This window comes from Elgaria multicarinata, chromosome 7, assembly GCF_023053635.1.
Source record: "Elgaria multicarinata webbii isolate HBS135686 ecotype San Diego chromosome 7, rElgMul1.1.pri, whole genome shotgun sequence".
Lineage (NCBI taxonomy): Eukaryota > Metazoa > Chordata > Lepidosauria > Squamata > Anguidae > Elgaria > Elgaria multicarinata.
Window position 1 is genome coordinate 15,721,990 of NC_086177.1, and position 24,340 is coordinate 15,746,329.

At 42.7% G+C, this 24,340-nt stretch overlaps 1 protein-coding gene across 8 annotated transcripts in view; it reads left to right on the plus strand.

Moving 5' to 3' along the window:
• The window catches only part of TRIO (trio Rho guanine nucleotide exchange factor), a 274,794-nt gene that overhangs the window by 71,891 nt on the left and 178,563 nt on the right, over positions 1-24,340 (plus strand). For all 8 annotated transcript variants that reach the window (XM_063130237.1, XM_063130241.1, XM_063130244.1 and 5 more), the window contains exons 4-7: positions 1,618-1,810; positions 3,932-4,444; positions 17,579-17,701; positions 23,166-23,357. In XM_063130237.1, the coding sequence (XP_062986307.1) occupies positions 1,618-1,810; positions 3,932-4,444; positions 17,579-17,701; positions 23,166-23,357 (1,021 nt within the window). The remainder of the gene's footprint in view (positions 1-1,617; positions 1,811-3,931; positions 4,445-17,578; positions 17,702-23,165; positions 23,358-24,340) is intronic.

Genomic DNA, 24,340 nt, shown 5'->3' on the forward strand with positions numbered 1-24,340 from the left:
TTTGTGAATTCAGTTTAAGTAAAAAGACAGTGTATAATATCAAGCACTAAGTTCCCCCCCGTTCAGGTTACATGTCTTGGTGCTTTCCCACCAACCAACCTCACCCCCCCCTCCCACACACACACATAGAAAAACAGCATGTCAGGGAAAGAAGGGTTTAGCCTAGTATTCTCCTTAACATGCTATTTTTCTCGGTGTGGGGTCTGTTTACGTGTATTAGTATTGAATGGTATGACCCCCCCACACACCTCCTTCTTGAAGTAGTACAGTCCAGCAAAGACTTTTCTGCTTGATTCTGTGGATATTGTATAAACTGCCCCAGAGAACCTGGCCAAGGAAGAAACTAATGTCCAAGAGAGGAAGTGGCTTTTACAAAATATGGCACTGAATATTAGCTCTAAGGAGTGTCATTGGTGACTTCGGCCAACAGTTTCATTTATTGGCTTTGGCAAATGGCAACACTGAAACGCGTTTCCCCTAGTTCACACTCAGCTAGAACGGCTTCGGCAAAAAGTGCCAAGTTCGCAGGGGTGCACATCTTGTTGAACAACTAAGTATTAATTCCAGAGTAAAGTTTGCACCTTATAAATGGTATTAAACATGACACTGCAAGAGTGCTTTTCAACCAAGAAATAGCTCGCTTCTGAGCTGGCTGCTTCTCCTTCAGTTGGTTAGGATAATATTGAGTGAAGTGTAGATTTTCTCTTCAGGGCCAGCTGGCCCATCTGTACCCACTTATGAATTGCAGGGCACTGGAGCTTTCCAAAAGACTGTAGGCTAAATACCAGGATGAATTTAGGCAGCCTTTGACTAGAGTAGCCAAAACTGCTCACTAAAACTAGTATATTTTATTGGGGGTTGGTTGTGGGGAGAAGGAATGAGATGGTGAAGTTCAGATGGTATATATGACTGAAATTAGAATCCAGCTGGGGTTGAGGAGGTTTCTAGGAGCAGCCAAGAGCATGTAGCTATGCTTGCAGAATGCAAGCTGAGTCCAGTAATAGCACATACATGTTGGAGTCTGTGGCAAAATGGTGCAGTGTTTGCCAGATCCTGAAACGCCTAGGGCTGAAGAGAAATAATGTCTTAAGGAACAAGGAGATTCCATTTCCAGACAATGGCATGAGTTACTTTATATTTCTTATCTCTATAACAGGGGTAGGCAACTCCAGATGTTTGAGGAGGCATACTGAGGCAGCTTAGCATCTGGTTGGCTGGGTGATACTCCTGTATCCCAGACGACACAATTATGAGCTTTCTGATCTCCATCAGCTGCTTGGGGTGTACACCCTATAGTGCAGAGGAGGAAGCAAATAAGTGGCAGATTTTAAAATATAGAAAATTGTATCTTGGCCAACTTTTGATCTTTTATTATGCTATTGTTATGCTGCTTAGTATAGAGTAAGACACAAGACCTGTGCGTGTGATTTTTTTTTTCATCCAGGATAGCATCTTGGGCTTGCTCTGCCCTAGTGCCTAATCTTGTTAGGTTGTGTAAATTTCTGACAAGTCATTATCCTTCTATAGGAAAAACTCCTATTGACTTAGAACAAGAATAGAATTGAGTTAGAACAAGAATACTTGCCTCTACTAACTTCTTTCTTATTTGTCTTCTAGTGAAGAAGTGTGTAAACGAGGTTTCACAGTTATTGTAGATATGCGTGGATCTAAATGGGACTCTATTAAGCCACTTTTGAAGATCTTACAGGAATCCTTTCCTTGTTGCATTCATGTTGCACTGATAATCAAGCCAGACAACTTTTGGCAAAAACAGCGGACTAACTTCGGCAGTTCCAAGTTTGAATTTGAGGTAATTGGTTATAACAGAGTTGGATTTCTTCTTCCTGATGTTGGATACACCAAATGCCCTTTCTACACCTAAGGGTTATCCCAGGAAAATGGAAGGATCGTTCCTGCTCCCAGCATCCCCTTTGGATGCACAGAAACGATCCCGGGATATAGGGCTGATGTAGACATGCCCCTGGTGGAGGCAAACCTGCCCTGAACAGTATTGCAGGAATTTTGCATGGCTAATACATGGCCTCATGAAAATCTTTATTGCACTATCACAGAGGAAACCTACTTCCAGTTATGTTAGGTGGGGAGAGACAGGCCACAGCTACTCCAGCAAGAACAGCTGCTGCATGTGATGCCTGTTCATCCCAGAAGAGGAAGGGGGAAACGGAAAATACATAAAACTGGCAGACATGCCCCAGCGTATCTGGAAACATAGGTGGCGCCCACCAATCAGGGATTGTCCTGGTGATGAGGCCTACATGCTGCCCATACATGGAGGGAGCAAAAGAATCATTAAACATCTCTGCATTGCAACTTGCACACCACACACAGTGACCCCAAAGCCCCCCACTAATCCATCAATTCTGGTAGCAGATCCAGCAATGACTCCTTACTGCCAGTTTTTTGGCATCCCTACTGATAGGGATTCAAGCCCTCTTATGCTGCCCACAGGCACCATTTTTGGTGCAAAACGTACACAAATGGGAGAAAAGAGTCCACCCAACAGAGTGCTCACATAGCTTGCTGGGCCAGAGGTCTGCAGAGTGCCCACAGCCCGCCTTGGGACAAGAATTCAGAACCTAACCTGGGAATGAAAGACCCTTTTAGCACGCTGCCAAAATGAAGGGCAGGAGATGCAACGAGGGCAGACACACATTGACAACTGCAGTCTCTGGTAGCTCAGTGCATAAAGTGTAGGGCTGGGAAGCAGGAGGTGGGTTTTTGAGCCCCAGATGGGGGGAAAAACCCCACACACACTTTTCCGTGTTGTGGGGGCGGGGGAACCCTCCGCCTCCAGGAGCAGAAGAGAGAGATCTTCCTGGACATAAACAGACTATAAGTTTCACAGGGCAGCTCCCTAGCCACTCAGCCATAGCAGTAGGCAGCATTCAGAGATGTCATGAGACATTTGTCCAGCCCCAGTTCCAAGACCCAGCCACAAATATCAAGAAATGTGGCTTTCAGGAGGAGCCCTACTGGGGTGGAACAGCTCATGTTTACATGCAGGAGATCCCAGGTTTGATTCCAGGGTACAAATGCAGACTAGAAAAGGTGGGGAGCCTCTCCCCCCTCCCCAAATTTGAGCCAATCAAGAGAAGTGCTGTGTAGACCAGTCATGTCGCTCCTTAGTAGAGTGCTAGTAAATTTGTTTTTGGTTAATGTGTAGGCCAAGGTAGCCTGTTGCCCTCTAGATGTCTTGGCCTACAACTCCCATGATCCCTCACCATTGGCAGTGCTGGCTAGGGTTGGTGCAGTTGTAGTCCAAAACATCTGGAGTGGCATAGGTTGCCCATCCAAGTTGCTTAATTCATTGTTAGCTAATGAAGCAGGGCTTCCATTGTTCTTCCTGAGTGTTTGTGTCTGCAAGGGCCTTCATCATCAGTTTTATTTTAGAGAGTAGGTTCACCCACTCATTCCTTTGCACATGTGGAGCTGCCTCCTCCTTTGAAGTGAGTGCGTAAGCCCTATGTGTACCCTGGAATACACATGGAGCTCTGGATCATGACATGGGTACAGTGGTCCTAATCTGTCCTATTCATCTTTCATATTGAACTGAAGTTTCTAAAGTTTCCCAGAAGAGTTTCCCAACTGGAAAACACATAAAAATGGAAGGCATGCCCCAGCGTACCTGGAAACACAGCTGGTGCTCACCAGTTGAGCTGGTGATGATGCCTACATGCCACCCACACATAGAGGGAGCAAGGTTTTTTGTGACAGTTGTGTGGAAAAGAAACCCATCCAGAGAGGGCAATAAATAGTAAATATAGGAATGATGTTACCCCTATTTCATGTTCTGATTATTATTGTATGTATGTTAACTGCCCAAATGGCAGGGTGGTTCTCCTCAGTGCTTGTTAGTGTGTTTAAATGCATCTGGTTGCGTAGCTAACATTTAATTATTGCTACTTTTCAGACAAACATGGTGTCTCTGGAAGGCCTTACCAAAGTTGTCGACCCTTCTCAGTTAACTCCAGAATTTGACGGCTGCTTGGAATATAACCATGAAGAATGGATAGAAATCAGAGTTGCCTTTGAGGATTACATTAGCAATGCCACACACATGCTCTCTAGGCTGGAGGAGCTGCAGGACATATTGGCCAAAAAGGATTTGCCTCAGGACTTGGAGGCAGCTAGGAGTATGATTGAGGAGCATTCGCAGCTGAAGAAAAAGGTCATCAAAGCCCCTATTGAGGACCTGGACTTGGAAGGGCAGAAGCTGCTGCAGAGGATACAGAGCAGTGAAACGTTCCCCAAAAAGAACTCTGGGTCTGGAAATGCGGACCTACAGAACCTCTTGCCGAAAGTGTCCACTATGTTGGACAGGCTGCATTCGACGCGGCAGCATCTGCATCAGATGTGGCATGTGCGGAAGTTGAAACTGGACCAATGCTTTCAGCTCAGACTTTTTGAACAAGATGCAGAAAAGGTAAAATGGGGAAAACATTTTATAAGCCAGGGATGGACAGCTTCTTAAGCTGGTGGGACTATATCTATTAACACCTGATTGTACTATGCATTGGAAGAATGGTTTGAGCACCCCAGACATCTGTGTTCCCCTTTAAGAGCCTAAAACTTAATATGTGTCTGCGTGGGCTAGTAATCCATGCTTGGGTTATCGCTGCTGCTGCAGGGGCAGGAGGAAGTGGATTCCCTAAAGCTGCATTGCAGAACTCTCATGCTGTCAGGAGTCTGTTGTGGTCCAGGGCCCACCGATTATCCACCTCTGTTCTAAGTCATGGAATGGCAAGTGCAATCCTGGCCTCCAGTTTCCATAGGCATTAAGTCTCACTATAATGAAGGAGACTTACTTATGCTGAAGTGATGGTTGGATTGGACCTTTACACTGTGATCCTGTGAACACTTGAGAGTATGTCTGATTGAACGTGGTGGATTCTGAATAAGCCTACAATGGCCCTGTTCAGATGACTCACCAAACAGTCGTGGATAAGCATTTTGAGCTAAACATTATGGTTTAGTGTGTCGTATATGTAGTGGAATCGCTCCGTTTGACTCAGCGATTCCCCGGCCGGAGAAGGGGGGGTCAACTTAGCCAGCCCAGACACATGCCCCTTCACTGCCGCTTGTTAACCCTTTGCAGTCTAGGTTCTCAAGGAAACACGCCACACTCCAGAAATAGGGACCAAACACTTTTATTCTTTACACTACACACTCCCACAAGGGTCCACACATTAAGGTAAATACATAAGAGGTTTGGGGGGAAAACATGGACAAAGGAATGACACACCTAGGACAGCAGGGACTAATACCTTATCCTCCCCCTTTACACGCTCAAGCCTAATAGAATTCGCACTCACTCCCCACTTTTACCACCCACCAGCCGTAACTCCGGCAAGGTCCCTTGCCCAGTTGTACCCAAACCTAGACTAAAACAAAACAAACACATATAACTCTGCTACTCAACCTCGTGTTGCTCACTCCGACTTGGCTTCACGCCACTCGAATTAAGACTCCTTCCCTCAGTGGCCGCGGGGAGCCTCCGCCATTCAGCAGGCCTGGCCTGAATGCTCTGACTCACCACACACACGCTGGACTCCTGACACCCACAGGAAAGAGACCAGACCCTTAGGTGCCTAAGCCTTTTATCCCTTTCTGGGACCCCCTTGTCACCAGACCCACCCTGACCAATAGAAACCCCATAGCAACCCGCACCTCTCCCGAAGGGAGTGGGGAATGCTCCCAGACATTGCACAGCTGCAACTTGTTACTTTCCCCCTGGTACCAGCCCGGGGAGGCGTTATCAGATGTCTACTCCCTTTTCAGACACAAAGAAACCCCACTCCTTCTCCCTGGGATGAAGCAAAAAGATGTTCTCTTAAAGGGACCATGGGCTCAGCCCATGACAGTATGAACCATGACTTAGTGTGCTGTGTGAACCATACCTAATCATGGTGGCTACATAACCATGGTTTAAACATGCTCATGAACCACTTGCTGTAAAGGGATTAGTGGCCTAACTATGGCTTAGTGTGCTGTCTGAACAGGCTCATAGAAACTGGTCACGAGTCTATAATGCACAAGATTCTGGGATTTCATATTGGTGGCCTTTTGTTACCACAACCGATTTAATGCAGATGATTTAGGCAAATGAATCATAACACTGGGATTTGAATGAAGTATTTTATTACACACACACACACACACAAACAGCTTTTCAGCCAAGATTGTCTTCCAAGGCAGCTTACAATTAAAATCCAATGCAGACCAAATTAGACTCAATAAAACGATAACCCACTCAATGCTGTTAATGTACTTTGGTTTTCGCTGGACTCCTCTCCTTTCAGGCACTACCACGAAGAACACTTCTGAAGCTCTCCCTCTGACAGAGTGCTCCCTCAATATGCCAAGTAACAGGGTATCCTCTGCTCTCATTAGAGGGTTACGATATACAAGCAACTCCACAAGCATCTTTGACCTAAGTCTTGAGTGAATAAGGTGGCCTTGATTTGGTTTCACTCCCAAAGGGACAAACAGAAAAAAGGACTCTCTTTGTTGCCCCTTTGGAGCAACCTGCCACCTGTGCTGAGCTCGATGTAAATAGTCCTTCTGAAAATAACTTCCAAGAGCACCCAGAATCAGATGTCAATCAAAGGGGCAGGGCTTCTCATCTGCCAGCAATGGTTCTAATTTCAACCCCGGCTGCTTTCTCTTCTTCCGCATTAGTTCCTAGTGGCAGAAGGAGGACAAGATAGCCATATGTCTCACCCCCAGCCTCAATGTGCCAGTGTTGGGATCTTTGACACTATTCCTGCTGCAAGTGTATGCCATTTTTTGTCACTAAATGGGTCTTCCTATGCCTGGCTGTATAGATATAACTGCAGTGCTATGAATTAATGCATTGACCTCCCTATGCTTATAAGAACGATTTCACTAATCAAATAGATCCCAAGTAAGTCATAGATCTATTTTTGAAACCTACATATATTTGGCAGTGAGTCCAGCTTTATGTAAAAATATAGATTTGTGTGAAGAATTATCATAGTAGGATTACAGCTATATCAGAGGTCTATAATAGCCACACACAGTAAATCGTTGTCAAGCTTCAGAACTCCCTGATACATTACGTTAGCATTTGTCCCTTCAACTCAGAGGATCTTAGAGATATGAATTAAAAATACAAAGGATTTAGTCATCTTTATCAGTAGCTTTTCTGAAATTAATTTGGGGGGACATTTAGTTTCCCAGTTACCTTAAACTTGTGACATTTTATTTATTTATTACATTTTTATTCCCTCCAATAGCCGAAGTCTGGGCAGTTCGCAAAAATTAAAACCATGAAAAGCATAATAAAACAACCAACAGTCTAAAAACACAAATACAAAATACAATGTAAAAAGCACAACCAGGATAAAACCACACAGCAGAACTTGATATAGATTAAAATACAGAATTAAAATAGCAAAGTTTAAATTTAAGTTAAATTAGGTGTTAAAATACTGAGAGAATAAAAAGGTCTTCAGCTGGCGACGGAAGGAATACAGTGTAGGCGCCAGGCGAACCTCTCTGGGGAGCTCATTCCCCCTTTCACTTTAATTGAGGCGTAAATGCCCCCAATGCGCTCTTAATGGAATCCTCAAATTAAACTAAAGCAACAGATTCGCGAGGGAGGCAGTTTGAACTATCACAGAACAATTTACTTCTTCGCTGTAAAGAGAGCACGTGCACCTCAAATGCATGGAAGGGTTAAAGGTCAAATATTGCCTATGGCTGAGAAGTAATTCCTAAATCAGAAAATGACTTGCTTGTATGCAGTTGGTGAGTCTGAGGTCAGCATGGTGTGCATTTTCACATGTTATCTGCTGCAGTTATTCGTGTGATGCTCCTGGCAGAGGATTTCCCGTTTTGCTGAATGCTGCAAAGCTGGTAACAGTGCCTTCCGGTGCTCGCTGCTTAGAGGACTTCTGAGAAGCTCCAGATGGATGTCTACCTGCTTTGTAGTCCAACACAGGGGAGAGATTTTTCTGCTTAGAATGCATATCCATCTAGCATTCCATACAAGCCTGGAACATGCCCCAAGATTTAGTACTCAACAGGGGCCAGGAAGAAGCATATGGAAATATGAGATTTATCCTCTTTGCCAATGACAACAGGAGATGATAATATGAGTTGGAGCCAATTCTGACATCATATTTTCCCTCTGTAGCTGAATACCCATGGAGGATAAAATATGGAGAGAAAAAAAAGTTTGAATGGAAAATGCATGTGGATTTTGCTCTGTTTTATCCTAAACAAAAGCATGTGTGTATACTATTATATTTAGATTGAGTCATTTGCTAAGAGGTTGGGATGCTCTTCATTTTTTTTACAAACAGAGACTTGTGGCAACTTAAAGACAAACAGATCTATGGCTTCGGTTGTGGTGGAATACAGTCCATGAAAGCTTATGCCATAATAAATTTGTTCGCCTTCAGGGTGTCACAAGGCTCTTCATTGGTTTTGCTGCAACAGACTAAACATGGCTACCCTCCTGGGAATTGATCATTTCAAGTGGCACATTAGCAATGAACTTGTAGGATGAAACTTGGTTTTCTCAACTGGATGAGGACATGGTTTTTTGTTCCAGCAGGCCTTTGGAGAATAATCTGGCCCTCCATCTATGTTAATGACTTATAATTTTGTTGTGTATTTTAAATGGGTTCCCCCCCCCAATGTATGTTTTAAGCTTTGTAAGGCCGCCTTGAGGCCCAGTATTGGGCAAAAGGCGGGATACAAATAAGTTACAGCAGCCTTTTCCCTCTGCAAGGCTAGAGGACCTATCAAGATTGTCTATTCCTAGAAGCTAATGGATTTCAGTGGTTTATATAGGGCTCTAGGGAGGTTTCCATCTGATACTCTGGATGATCTATGGAATGCAGAAATGACTGGGCTGGTTGATATGATTGCTCTTGAGCGCCCTCTCCAGAGTAGAGTTTGTACTACTCTGTTGTATACTCCAGAACTGAGAGCTGTGAAGCAAAATAAGAGATAGCTTGAATGCAGATGGAGAAAAACTCCTAGTGGATGTAGTCAAACATGGTGTATCCTATGGTCACATATACTCAGTGGCAGTGGAAGCGACAAAGAAGCAACATCTTGCTGCCTATGTTGAATCCTCTATGTTCCTCTCAGCGGAGCTTTTCAGGGTTGTTACATTCTGGCCCTGAGAACACTGGATTCTTCTGAGGCTTGCTGTAATGCATTTGCTAGGTACTTCCAGGATGAAATCTCTTGCATACGCTGAGATATAGACTGCAGTGTTACAGAAGGTGAATGTGGTGTGGTGTCCAGAGCACAGCGTTGGCTGGTTTTCTTGAATGAATTTCAGGATGTATGGACAGGTTTGTGCAAATGCTTCCGTATGGGATCCTTGCCCCTCTTGGTTCATTAAACCAGCAGGCTTGGCTAGGCAGGTGATTAATGCCTGGTTGTGAGAGGGAGTGATCCCAGGCCACCTAAAAGGCTGTGGTGAGACCATTCCTGAAGAAACTCGACCTGGAAAATCTAAGTAATTTTACATCACTGGCAAATTTTCTTTCCTGGGCAAGATCCTTGTGTTAGTGGTTGCCAACAAGTTCCAGACGCTCTTGGATGAGACTGGTTATCTAGATCCATTTCAGTAGGGGTTCAGCCTGGGTTTTGGCAAGGAAACAGCCTTGGTTGCCCTGTATGATGACCTATGTTGGGAGAGAGCCAGGGAGAGTGTGACCTTGTTGATTCTCCTTAATCTCTTGGTGGCTTTTGATACCATCAACCATAGTATCCTTCTGGGACATCTAAGTTGGGAGTGGGAGGTACTGCATTGCAGTGGTTTCTCTCTTACTTGGATGGCTGGCTCCAGGAGTGGGTGCTTGGAGAATATTGCTCGGCCCTGTGGATTCTCCAGTATGGGGTTCTTCAGGGGTCTGTTATGTCTCCCATGCTATTCAACATCTACGTGAAACCATTGAATGTGGTCATCTGGAGTTTTGGAGATTAGATTACTACTCTGCATAGAGCTGCCTTTGAAGATGGTTCCGAAGTGGCAGTTTGTGCAAAATGTGGAAACCAGATTGATAAAGTGATAAGAAGGTCCAGACATATAACACCTATTCTGGTCCGCTTGCACTGGCTACCTGTATGTTTCCGAGCCCAATTCATGGTGGTGGTTTTGACCTATGAAGCTTTACATGGCTTGGGACCTCAATACCTGACAGCGCCTCCCACCATAAACCTGCCTGTACACTGCGTTAATCATTTCTCCAGGTGCCTCCTCTGAGGGTGGCTTGGATGGTAGCAACAAGGGAGAGGGCCTTCTCAGTGGTGCCTCCCCAATTCTGGAATGATCACCCCAACAAGGCCCACCTTGCACAATATTGTTATCTTCTTGGCACCAGGTTAAGACCTTCCTCTTCTCTCAGGCATTTGGCAGCATATGCGGAGGCTTTAGTCAAGTCTTTTTATTATTATTATTATTATTATTATTATTATTATTATTATTATTATTGATTGTTTAAAATTGCTTAGATATGTGTGTCTGCGTGTGTGCTGCCTATTTATGTTTGTATGTAAATGGTTTTTGTACTTGTGTAATATATGTTTAAGGTTTTTAATTTTTGTAAACCATCCAGAGAGCTTCGGCTAGTAGGAGGTATAGAAGTGTAATAAATGAAATGAAATGTGATCTACAGTGCTGGCCATAGGTCAGCTTGAGCTGTGCTTAATTACAGCATAATGAACTTCCCCTGTATCTGTAACAACATGTGCTTGGGATATAGGGATTTATCCTTTCCTATTTGATCCTTGCTGCCAGATCAAATGTATCTAAACAGTTAATCATAATCTCAAACTGTTAAGGCTTTGTGGGTTTTATTTGTACAAGATTGTTGCTGTGGTTCTTTCTTCCTCTGTGTGTGTGTGTGTGTGTGTGTGTGTGTATGCATGCATGCATGTATGTAATTGCGCTATTTTCCAACCCCCTGCCCCAAATAACTCCTTATCCATCACCCATAAACATCTGAATTTAGCTATATTTATCATACACACACACTGATGGGATGATGCTTAGTCCTGCTGTTCAGTTTGTAATTGGACGTGGAATAAGCAGTTATTTGATGGAGAGGTTTGGTAATTAGCCCAACTACAAGCCAAATCTAACCCTCTTGTATCCTTCATGATGTATTTAGGACCACAACAGGATCTGTTCCCTTCTCCACCCACACATCTGTGAGCCTAGGATTAAAATCTGAGCTCAAGACAAATTCAGGGGTCACCATGCCCATTTCATATTTGAGCCTAGGATTGCAAGTTGCTGAGATTCATTTTCCAGGCCGAGAAATACACATTTCATTGACGTTTCTAATTCCTTTTCATTTGAAAGGTTATTTAAAAGTGGGTTTTGCTACAGGGTCTGCTTTAAATCCAGAGGGGGCTATTATAATAAATTGGAATCAGAGTCTTCAAAATAGATCTGTCATGTGGGGTAACTAAAGTGCATTGGGTTTTACCTGTGTTGGTTGTACCGTTTTCTTTTCCTCAAGCAAAATATTACAGTAATGAACACAAAGGCCCCAAGCCACAGTTGAGCAAGGTGTTTCACATGACTAGTAACACGCTGGTAGTCATCATATGCTGTGGAACCATATAGCAGGTATGGATATGTGTTGCCCTGTGAATTGTGGCTGGGATGGGAAAGCATATTTCGTTGTTGGCCCTGACAAGGCACACATGCCCTGCACCACATGTTGCATACATCAGTCAGGTTGCTCTGTATTTTGACAGCCAGAACATGGCTGGATCTGCCCTTTCTCCCTGCACAAAATGTTTAGGTCCGTGTCGGTACAGCAGGTGTTAGTGTTTGATTGTAGGTGCTTAAGGCATCTGCTGAGTCAGGATAATAGTTGTGAGTTCCACCCCCTTAAGACTCCTTTATTTCTCCTATAATTCAAAGCATCCCAACCCTGGGCTGTTTCCTCAGAATGCTATACTCTGACTCTGTGACTTGCCACCCTTGTCTGGCCTCGAAGCAGCCCAGCCCCTATCCTTTCACCTTCCCTTCTGCTGCCACCATTAACCTGTACCCCACCTTAGGTACCCCACAAACCACACCAGAGTGAAAGAAAAGAAGTTTTATTAACAAGTAAGGTATTGCAGTTGTAAAAGCATAATGGTTTCCTCAGGTGCAAAGTGTAATGGGTTCAGTACAGTTTCTTTAAATGGTTTCAAAGCGGTTTCAAAAATGCTTCAGTTTCAACCCTGCCTACTCTACCCACTAGGCCACACTATCACTCCTCCCTCTCTGTACTCCCCCAAAACAACAACCCACATAGGTCCTACGCTATCCTAGACCCTATCTCTGACAGACCCCAAACCAAACTCTCTCTCACACAGCACTTCATACACAGACCCACTCATGTAACTCCTCCCACATACTTGCCAGCAGCCAATCCAGACTTTCGCCACACCAGACAATCAGCACTCACCTCACATCCTGGTCACTCCCTACCCCTCCCTCTAATATTTAACACATACCATCCTAGTTCCAGTATAAACACAGTAAGTACATCTTTAAGCAATAAACGTTCTTAAAAACATTACACATACTTACATCTAGAACAGGCATAAAAGAGCAAAGTACACAATACTCAGTAAAAAGCATCACTAAGATTAGAATAAAGCTGGCAAAGGAATGAACTGACTGTATAACATGCAGTGGTTCAAGTTAAAGGCACATCAAAACTAAAAGTGCATTGTGTCAGTTTGGGTGCCGGTTCACACGGATCTATTTTCCGAGTATTGAATGCCTCCTTGTGTAAGCTTTTGGGGGTTGCCAAGTTGATTGGCATTTAATGTGCAATAGGCAGAGCGCTCCTTCTAATCCTTCCTTTTATAATGCAGCACTTTTATAAGGAATCCATATTAAGACAGGCCAAATATCTCTCTCGTTCTGCTGCTATAATCTTGAGCAGGGCTGGAGAAACACTTTTGGTATGGGGGATGGATTCCCTCTTCTCTGCAACCCCAGACCAAGCCAATGGGCTGGATGATGTCAAGGGGTGGAACCCTTCCTTGAAGTCCCAAGACCCTCCCATGACATCATTCAGCCTTGGGGCAGGAGGGGGGGACGGACACCAGAGGAGTATGGCTATCCAGGACAGCTTGCCATTCAGGGTCAGTTTATAAGCTTTCTTTCTGAAGTGGTAGATTTCTATGATACCAGGGCAGTTTGTGAAAGTTGCTTTGGTACAGCTCTTGCATGAGGATTTGGTCATCTTCATGAGTGGTCACTCCTGCATTGTAACACCTACAAACACTGACTACATCATGCAACGTTATTAGAATGCAAGGGTTTCTGCCGCCAAAGTGTGCTGTTGGGGTGGAGAAATTTGCAGAATGACCAAGACTGCACCACAGTCTTCTCAGCTGAGGGGAGAAAACTCACCATGAGGAGGTAAGGCACTGTCTAGGTTGGCGCTAAAAGAGATGACTAAAGAGGGCTAATTAGGTATGGATTAAGCATCAATAATTACTCACTTCACTGGGTGGTAAATGCCAAATCCAAAAGACTATGAGTGTTCTGTATTGGAGAGTTTTTGTGTTTGTTTGTTTGGGGCTGAACTATATAAAGAAACCGTGGATATAGTGGGAGTTTGTAGTAAAGCTTTAAAAAGATACTGAAGGGAAAGAACCAGCTGAGACAACATAAGTGGATGTTTTATAGAACTCTATAAAATTGCAGCTGTACCGTCTAAGCTAAACTACTAACAAAGAAAGAAACAAAATCCATTGACTAATGAATAACTCCACCTTCGTATACAAACCATGTTGAGATGGCTTAGGTCACAATCCTAAGCATTTTTAGAGAGAGAGAAAAGTTCTACAACTCCAAGCATTCCCCAGACAGTTAAGCTTGCTAGGGAATGCTGGGAGTTGTAGGACTTTTCTCTCTCTAAATGTGCATAGCATTGTGTCCTAAATTCAAACCTACCTATTCCCATTCTTTATTTTCCTCACTTCTGAGTCCCCAAAGCAGCATTCTGTAAATAGTTAAAAAAATAAAAGCAACAATGAATGCGTAAAATGACTGCTCCACTCAAGGAATTAAAAGGCTGTCCTGTTGAGTAGGTGTCAACGTCAAGTGTATGCTGGGAAAATGTATCTAAAATTGTGAGCTGATGCCCTAATTTTTTTCGTTTGAAAGAAAAATTGCCAAGTCTTTATGACAAATCTCGTTAACAGTAAAGTTGTTATTACAAATCTAATTTGAGGATTTTTCAAGAACCATCTTTCATACAACCCCCCATGTGTGTCGTTCACAGCCGGTGTCAAGGGTAGGCATGGTTGGACACCTGCTAAGAGCCCACACCACAGGAAAGGCCCACAGACAATAGTCCCATTGAATTGCTCCTCTTCTTTACCATTACTTGTTCACCTGCATCTCCCTCTGGCCATGACTATGGAGGTAGTGAGGAGGAGGAGGAGCCACTGCCAATTGGCTCACTTCCTGTCAAGCAAGCAAGTGGCAGTTTTGGTGAGATTGGTGATAATGGGGGTGAGGAGGTAGATCCGGGCTGAATTCGGATGACACGCTAATCAACTGGGGTGGTGGTGTAATAGGAACAGAATGGGAAACAACCATTGATTAGCGTGTCGTCCGAACTCAGCCCCACTCTGCCGCAAAGATCATCTTCTTGGCTCGCCGCTCCGACCATGTTACTCCGCTTCTGAAATCTCTTCATTGGCTTCCAATTCACTTCAGAATCCAATATAAACTTCTCCTGTTAACCTTCAAAGCTTTTCACGGTCTAGCTCCTTCCTATCTCTCCTCTCTCATCTCACACTATTGCCCCGCTCGTGCTCTTCGCTCCTCTGATGCCATGTTCCTCGCCTGCCCAAGGGCCTCTACTTCCCTTGCTCGGCTTCGTCCATTCTCTTCTGCTGCCCCTTACACCTGGAACGCTCTTCCAGAACATTTGAGAACTACAAGTTCAACCGCAGCTTTTAAAGCTCAACTAAAAACTTTTCTTTTTCCTAAAGTCTGTTGTGCAGACTTCTACTGTTACTTTCTACTGTTAGTTTTACCCTACCCTGTGCCTGCTTACCCTACCCTGTACCTGTTTGCATTCTCTTCCCCTCCTTATTGTTTTACTATGATTTTATTAGATTGTAAGCCTATGCGGCAGGGTCTTGCTATTTACTGTTTTACTCTGTACAGCACCATGTACACTGATGGTGCTGTATAAATAAATAATAATAATAATAATAATAATAATAATAATAATAATAATTCACATGTAATGTTTTGTACATTACCGTTAATTAACCCATGAATTGCTGCCACTAGAATCTCATGATTAACCCACAATTAAACAAGCCAAAGTTAACCTAGCGACTAATTGTACATTACCTTTGGGTTGTTTATCCCACATTAACCCATAGTATCAAGGTTTTCATGTCACGGAGCAACCTCCATTCAGGCCTATCAGAGGTTGGATATTCAAAATGGTGGCAGCAAACCTTGTTGGTTAATTAACCCATGAGTTGTTGCCATTACGTGCTAACTGGGTCACTGGAGCCAGCACTGGTGTTTTCTGTCAGTTTATTATTCTTTAAAAGAAATGCAAAAGCTTTCTGTAGCAAATTGTTAACCTGTCTTGACCATTTCTACCATGGGATTAGGAAATTTCTCTGAACATCTTGGTTTAAACTGACATTCAGGTCTGGCTCTACCATGCTGCAGGGTGACATAAAGTGGCCCCACGAGGTGGGGATTTAGAAAGGCGGGAAATACTGTCTGTGGTACAAAGTGTTTGCCCTAGCAGGTTTGGTGGTGCCGTTTGTGCTCTGTTTAAGGCAGCAAAATGTAATGTTGTAGAATTGTGTATGTTCCTGAAAAGCCCATTAGCTGTTGCAGTCTGTGTCAGCAGGAAACATATTGCTGGCCATTTAATTAGGGCTGAAATGTTGAATCAGTTAAGCCAGGACAACCATGTTGGTGCTGGTCATAGCTATTGGCAAGTGCTGCCAGAAGCCAAATTGGCCCAGCCATTCTCATGTCGCTTGCCCACTGCTGGGAGTGGGCAAGAAGCCCAGCCAAACCAGCTGTTCCTTGCTGCCACTCATGGACATTGGAGGTTGCTCAGCCAGGAAGGCTGAGTGTCTAGTGCCACAGGCACACATCTTTCAGGAGCTTGCTGTGTCCAGTCCGCATGCATGTACAGTTTACACAGTTCCAATAAACAATGGGGGTGGGGAGGGGTATTTTTTGCCCTTTTTGTGAGCCCTCTGTTTTCTGACAATTGGCCCCAGACGTTGAAAAACCACCTGGTTGGCTAACATATCTGGTTGATGGACTCCTGTGACATCACCAAGAAGCCTTCCCTCATCCTTCACTTAAAAACCAATGAATAAGATAACCAATGAATAGAGAGATGCACGGACGCTTTTAAACCTGCATCCTGCCTGATGTATGTGGGAATAGGGCAAGTCTGGCAGCTGTGCAAATGCTCAGCTTGCTGAATGCAGAGCTGTCACTTCAGTTGCGAAGCTGCTGAATGGCCATGCTGTGAGCCTTCTTTTTTGGACTGCATCTTGTATCTCAAAATGCAGCAAACTGGGTGTGATGTTTCAGCTGGGCCTTAACTAGTGCTGTGCTGGGTAAGACTATTGAATTACCATGTTATGTTAATTAGAAATTACTTGTTGAGGCACTTCCAGTGTTACACAGTGATCCACAATCCTGATCTCTGAAATGTCTCTGAAGTGTGATATCCAATGAATCTGCCTCCTTTGCTTCAGGATCGTACAGATGATTCCTCCTGCTGTTGGTAATATCCTGAATTAACCTACAGCGTTTGTGGTAGTCTTGTATAATAGGCTGTCGCCTCTTCAGTAATGGTGCATTTGTTTCTATTGTACTCTCCGCTTCTGCTTATTTTATTTATAGTTCATATTTGCCTCCTATTTCATTCAATTTGCTGCCTGATTTTCCAGTTTATTAAAAACCTTTTAAATCTTGTCCTAATCCTTGGATGTAGTTACAGTTCTTTCCAGCTCTGCCAAACACACTTTTGGGGAACATATGTGTGTTCACTTTTAAACAAAGCAATAGAAAGGTCAAACAAGACAAACTTCTGTTAAGATCTGACTTGATGCTTATATCTCCTTTATTGGTCCATTAATAAGCACGTTTTGAGTGTGGTGCGTTAACAAACCATGCAACCACCAGATAGTGGTTGCTTCTTGGTTCTGTTTCTGGGTTTTTACTCACATCTTTGCAAATGAATATATAACAAGTGTTATTTGTCCACAGCCATTTCTACTTGTCCAATTAGCTACTTCTGTCTGTGTTACCATTTGGGGCATATTGATGTCCTGAAAGAACCAAACACTTCTCAGACAGGTTTCCTGTAGGCACTTGTTTCTTGCCACTAGGCAAGTGGTTATTTAGAAGCTAGTTTTATTCAGTTCTGTCATTATAAAGCTCTGCTAAAATCAGGATAATGTTTTTAAGTTCTTTGCCTTGTAGGCATTTAGCTATTTTTAACTTTCTGTCCCGGGCTGAACATCAATTTCTGTTTTCCCTTAGATGTTCGACTGGATCACACATAATAAAGGCCTGTTTTTGAACAGCTACACAGAGATTGGAGCCAGTCACTCGCATGCCATGGAGCTCCAGACACAGCACAATCATTTTGCTATGAACTGTATGGTAAGAATCTTTGGAACTTGCAATAATGCTCTGTGCTTGGCACATACCTTGGGCTTTACAATGCTGAACATATACCACCTCGGCCTCCTCTGTACATGCTGTGTTGGAAAGCCAAGGGTAGAATCCAATCTAAATAACAAGAGACAAGGGAGGGGGGGAAGAGACAGAGGACAACATGGCTCATGAGTTTTGTTGCAAGGCTTGTTAATATAGTGCCATCAATATTTAGGGCACTTTACAAACAAACAAACAAATAGACTTCCTGCTCTAATCTATAATTCAAGATAATAGAGGAAAATGGAGGCAGGGGTAAAAAGGGAAAGAATATGCATTGTTTCATTTACACATAAACTTAGTTACAGTAGGGCATGGGGATGAGTGAGTTGTGCCAAAGACTTAATAATGAATTAGTCCTGCTACATCTCTGCAACGTAACATATATGGACTCCTTCCAATTTCAGCAGGACTTATTCCCATGTGTGCATTTGGCACTGGGGCCTTGAATCACGTGGTGGAAATGAAATGCTAATACTAATATTTCCGTAAATTATGAAACTGTGCTGAAACAATTTAGCTTGCGGGAACCTCTGTTCAGACAGCTGCCTTTAACTGGGCAGGCAAAAATAACAGTTTGATACTTTTCCATTTCTACTGAACAGAATGGGGGCAGCCACCGGGGCGGGGGCAGTGTGTAGTGAGGGAGGACAGATTGTATTTTTGAGGGAACATGACAATGTTACATTGTTAAAAGTAAACCAGACTTAGCTTAGTCTGGGTTTGATTTGGGCCTGGATGCCCAATGTAACCTTCCCAATGGAAATGCAAGCTATATATGATAAATAATATATATGATAAATAATATATCAATAACAGCCAGCCTGTTATTGATAGTTCTTAAAACTGTTCGAAATCCACCAACATACTAGAATGTACTAAAGTTTTAAACCTCTTGAGCATCACTTTCAGTTTTAGATTTATGGTTCAAATGTGACCTGTTTTGACAGCCATTTTTGAACTTCATAATGCTACTTACTAGTCCTTTACAGAGGCCTGTGTGGGCTTGCCTATATCAAAAGGTGCTAATTATTGAAGTTAATTAGCATCTTGGACAGTCTAAGCAGATGACAGGAACGGAATTAAAATGGAAACAAATAGTGACATGCCTGAAGAGATCATTCTAGGTGAGGGTTCTGTGCAAGGGTTCTATTCAGCATGCATTTCTGGATTTCCTTGACTTGCTTAACTATTATTATTATTATTATTATTATTATTATTATTATTATTATTATTATTTATAGTACCACCACTGTACATGGTGCTGTACATAGTAAAACAATAAAATAGCAACACCCTGCCAAATAGGCTTACATTCTAATAAAATCATAATAAAACGAGCCCAGAGAGCTTCGACTATGGGGCAGTATACAAATGCAATAAATAAATACATAAATGAATAAATAAATAAATGATAAGAAATCATTTAACTCTTGGAGCCTAGTTATCAGAGGCCAGCTGGCACAATGTATTCTGTCCAGGAATTTTGTAGGTAGCAAATAGCATTCATCAGTCTAGCAGGCCACAGTAAAGTATCTTATACCTGAGACTTTAAGTTCTGCACCCAGAGATGTAATCACTAATTCAAAGATGGTGATATTTTGTTGGGAATCTAAACTCTTCATGAGGAAAGCTCAAAGCAACTGCACTTCTCAGCGAGAACTTTTAATAAAGTTTAGCAATATGAATTTTCAGGAAAGGGAGAGAACTAATAGGCCATAGTGCATCAGACAGATACAGATTCTACACTAGCTTGTATGAAAATTGGTTTTAAGGTATCTTTTTCAATCTGCTTCTCTAATTAAAGTGTGTGTGTCTCATTCAGCAGCATCTATTCGGTCTGTGTGGGCTGGGTGTTCTTCTGTGGGGACCTTTCTTCAGTTACCTTACTGGCATGAGAGCTACTGCAGCATGTGCCTGTTTCTTGCTGTTCTCATAATACTGGAAGATCTGGGCCATATAGGAGGTGCCAGCGATGTGGCTGTTTCCCACACCAGTGCTATTCCTCCCAAGAATTTGGGAAAATGCTGGTGTTGGAAGGTGCCACATCATGCTACTTGGGGATGATGGAAGTTGGAGTCCATAGGTTCCCCACCTTTGCTGAATGGTTCTGCAACTGTGGGAGTATTGCCTACAATTTGTGCATGCCTTCATAAGATCAGTAAATGTGGTAACTAGTATCTTAATAAGATAAGGGGTTATTTTCAAAGGTTTCTTTTTGAAACCGTAGAGTTGTAACGTGAGAGTGGAAACATGTTATCAACAGTCTTCTCCTGTTGGAAGGAAAATATTTTTAACTGGCCCCTGAGGGAGATGATTTACCAAAGTCCCAATTTCAGGGTGGCCTACTTTTTTAGAATTTAATTTAATTTTCACAGAAGCTGTGAGTTCCTTACGAGACAGTTCCATATCACATAATTTTAAAAGAACTAAGGCATACATAATATTTAACACAAAGTAGATTAAAGTGTGACTAGTGTGGTTTTGTATTCTTCTTCTGCTCTTCCTCTTCTCTTACATAACAATTAAAAAACAGGATAAAAGTTTCGTAGTTTCAAGGGGAATAGTCCTGGTATATTTAACAAAATGAGGCAGCCAGAAGCTTTAAACAAACTAGGTGCGAAGTTCAGAAGAGCATTTAATAGTAACCGTAGTTGTCCTGAGGCAGATATGCAAACAGTGTTCTTTTCTCATGTGAGATAGAACTGGATTTGCTAGGGTCTCCCTTTGTAAATGTTGCATCTTGTTTGCAGCTAAACGCTTTGTAATCTTGTTTCTCTCATTTGATACGGGGTGAAAACAGATGACCAATCATTATATAGTCTAATGTCTCATGTGGTACCTTTACGTACATGCAGAGTTGATTTAGTCGTGGACTCTGGAGATGCGGACAGTAGAATTTGAACATGCTCATACAGCCATAGAGAAGTGTGGAGTGGGGCATGATAAATACCATTGACTGACTTCATGAGACCTTTAAAAAAAGCAGGGGGGAGGATAACATCAAGTGTTTATAGAGGGTTGTACCCTGCTTAATAACTTGCTCGTATGAAGCCTCAAGAATATTTGACTTAAGATTGAAATTGATCACTTATCAACATAATCCTTCAGTGATGCATTATTCAGGATAGTTCTGAAGCCTTCAAAGACTGTTAACCCCTTCCGAGATGAGTCCCACATTTTCCAGGGTTTACCCATTAAATTTGTAGGTTTGTATACCATGTGACCCTGACAAACAGTTCTATACCTCTTCTGTGCTTCTGGAAGAGTATGACTTGTAGTTGCCCTTTCTGGGGCAGATCCACTTTCTATCTACCCACCAATTTGGGCACAACTCTGCCTTGAGAGTGAGGGGAAAGCCTGTGCGTGGCGTGATACAAATGGCATTAATGCAATTTCAGTCTGAAGATGCAGAACAAAAATGTTGTGACAGAAGGCAATGCAAAACAACTGCGAAGCTTAAGTAGATCCAGAAGACTGAAGGAAGCAAAATGATAGACCAAAGTCTTAAATATGGGACGTATTCTTCCCCATCCCTTACCTATAGTTTTCTTTTGGCCCTTTATTTTGAAAACATGCAAATAGTGCCAGATTGTAGGCTGTTTTTGCTGTGTGTAGTTGGTAGTCAGCTTGGATTCTCAATGGCATAAAACGATGAGGTTAAATAAGGTTAAAAAGTATAGCCCAAGAATGCTTTTCCCATCAGCCCTGCCAAAGACTTTCCCCCCGTTTAGGCTTGAAGTTCCTTTTTAGTTTTAATATTATTTTTTTAATTCACAAGCCTATCACCTGAGACTGATTTAATAAGCAGTTTTTAAGCCTTCCAAAGGTCCTTTTGAGGTTGCAGCAAACAAGAGGCGTACTGTTAATGACAATCTGTGTCGATTAGATGGGTCCAAGGTGCAGTATGCCTTGCCTTCCCCACTCCCATGGATCAAGCAAACTAATGCAGACCTTTGCTTAAAACAAGCTGTTCATTTTCTGTGCTGCTTCTAATAATGGGTGACAATGAGTGAGATTGGAATATTGGCACAGTGGCTTGGGATTTCACTAAATCCTTCCAGAAACCCACAGGGAGAGCTAAAACTGTGGGCAGTCAGTTAAGCTTGCTCATGATTGAAGAATTAATTGTCTTTACCTGTTAGATATACACACTTTTAAAAAGAAAAGAAAAGGAATATAGAAAGTTCCTTTCTATCAAGTCAAACCATTGGTCCATCTAAATAAGTATTGTGTATACCTGCCTTTCCCAATCTTCCCGTAGATATTGGGCTACATCTTCAGGATACAAATTTGTATCCCAAACCAAGAAATCACCAATTTTGTCAAGATTGCTAGTTGGCACTGTATTCTCCCACCCTCAAGCAAACGGGTTTAACTAGCAGGAGCTGGAGGGCTGCCAGCATCCTGATACCTTTGAACTACAAGAGTGTGCAGGTGGGATTTATAAGGATTCCCCACATTTGTGGTGGCAGGTGGGAAGTTGTATGTCACATTTTTACCTGTTTAAATTACTTGGCATTAATGAAAGTTTAGCTTTTGAGTATTGTCTATACACACTCAGTATTTTGAACTAAGCCGAATTCAGTATCATTGCAAATGAAGACACTTTCAGATGCTGAAATTAGGGCCTAGTACAAAATTCTGAGCTTGCATTGACAATATTTGTTTGGACAATGCAATAATGCACTTTTGAAATAATGAAAGTGTAGACTTTCTCAGAATGCTGAACTCTTGGATGGGCACGGTGCTCACACAAAATGCTCCTAGCCCTGATTTTAATAATGTAAGGATAGTAGCAGATATTACTGATGTTACTTGGGCCACTGAATAACGTTAATCTGCTTCCCTCCGCTTGTCGCTGATGTTGCTACTTGCTGCTCTTTCGAGGAGTAGCCTCGCCAAGGAGTGGAAGGAAGCGGCTCTCAGTGGGCAGTTCCAGGCAGGGCATGCTAGGATGTGTAGCAGTTGGGTGATCGCCCACATGGCCGTGCACAATCCCCCAAGATCTCTGAAACACCTACACCTCCCAGCATGCCTTCAGCAGTCCGCAGGTGACCCCATCCTCTGAGAAGCGCTTCCTTGACAGTTGCTGGGAGTTGTAGGGTCAGCATAGGATTTGTTTAAAAATGTTTAAAAACGGTTAAACTGCAAAAAATTGCGTTTTTCGATTTGGGGGGGGTAGATTGTATAGGAAGACTTATCTGCACCCCAAATTTCAAGTTTGTAGTTCATCTAGAAGTGGGTAAACATTTCCAGACCTACAAACCCACAGAAATATGTTCAGCTGTATATATATACAGACGAGCAAAAAAAGTTCCTGTCAACTTGGATTCCTATTTCTATTTGAGGTCTTTGTGTTAACATGCTTAGCATCCATGTCTAATATGTTTGTCTCCTCTCTTTATAGAATGTGTATGTGAACATAAACCGCATCATGTCTGTAGCCAACCGTTTGGTGGAGTCTGGTCACTACGCCTCGCAGCAAATCAAGCAGATCGCGAGCCAGTTGGAACAAGAATGGAAAGCATTTGCTGCCGCCCTGGATGAGCGCAGCACCTTACTGGATATGTCCGCTATTTTCCACCAGAAAGCTGAGCAGGTCAGTAATTCCACGAAGCAGATGCCAGGAAGTTGACCTCACATGGTGTCATTTAGTCTTAGATTTCAAGATCTAAGCCCCAGTTTGTATGTTTATCTCTTACTATGACATCACAGAGCGAAATAAGACATCCTGGTGGCTGTAGAGACTGTCAATCCTTAAAGTACAGCACCATGTACATTGATGGTGCTATAAAAATAAATAAATAATAATAATAATAATAATAATAATAATAATAATAATAATAATGTAGGTACAGGCAGCTGTGACTTGGAATCCACCTTCACTGACTTTGCTATGGGCAAGGAGAGAAAGCCATTACTGCTCAGCTCATCCTCACTGCACTTCAGCCTTCTCCAATCTAGTGCCCTTGAGATGTTTTGGACTACCATTGGGCATAATGGCTGGGGCTGATGGGAGTTGAAATCCAAAACATCTGGAGGGCACTTTCTTCGTTCAAAGCACAGAGCAACTAGAAGGCTGGAAAGGGGATCTGAACTAGGCAAGACTGCCGGGAACTGCTTTGGAGATTGGTGCTCACTACCAACCACAGATACACATTTTTCTATGTGATGCCCTGTTAAGAAGCAAACATATTACTGAGTTTTGGAATGGAGTTGAGGGTGAGTGAAAAGCATGAACGAGACTGATTCCGTGAGCAAAGATGTTTTTCCTAACTTGCATGGCATCATCAGAGTTGTGCAGTCTCTGTTATCTATCAAACATTTCACAAGGATGGCAGCTAGCAAAATGGGGACGTTGGGATGCAAGATTAAAATTAAAAGTTTAACCTGAGGCAAGCGTTTTATTATGGTCTCTAGCTGCAGGCGTTCTCAGTTATTTAAAGTAACAGTTCTAAGTTATGTGTTGCCACAAGTGAATTAAAAACCTGATCTAGTGAGAAGCAGGCATAAATGTTTCTCGTATCCCCAGTGGGCTGTCTCCATAACTAGAGCATGTCTTCCTTAAGGGAACGAGATGCT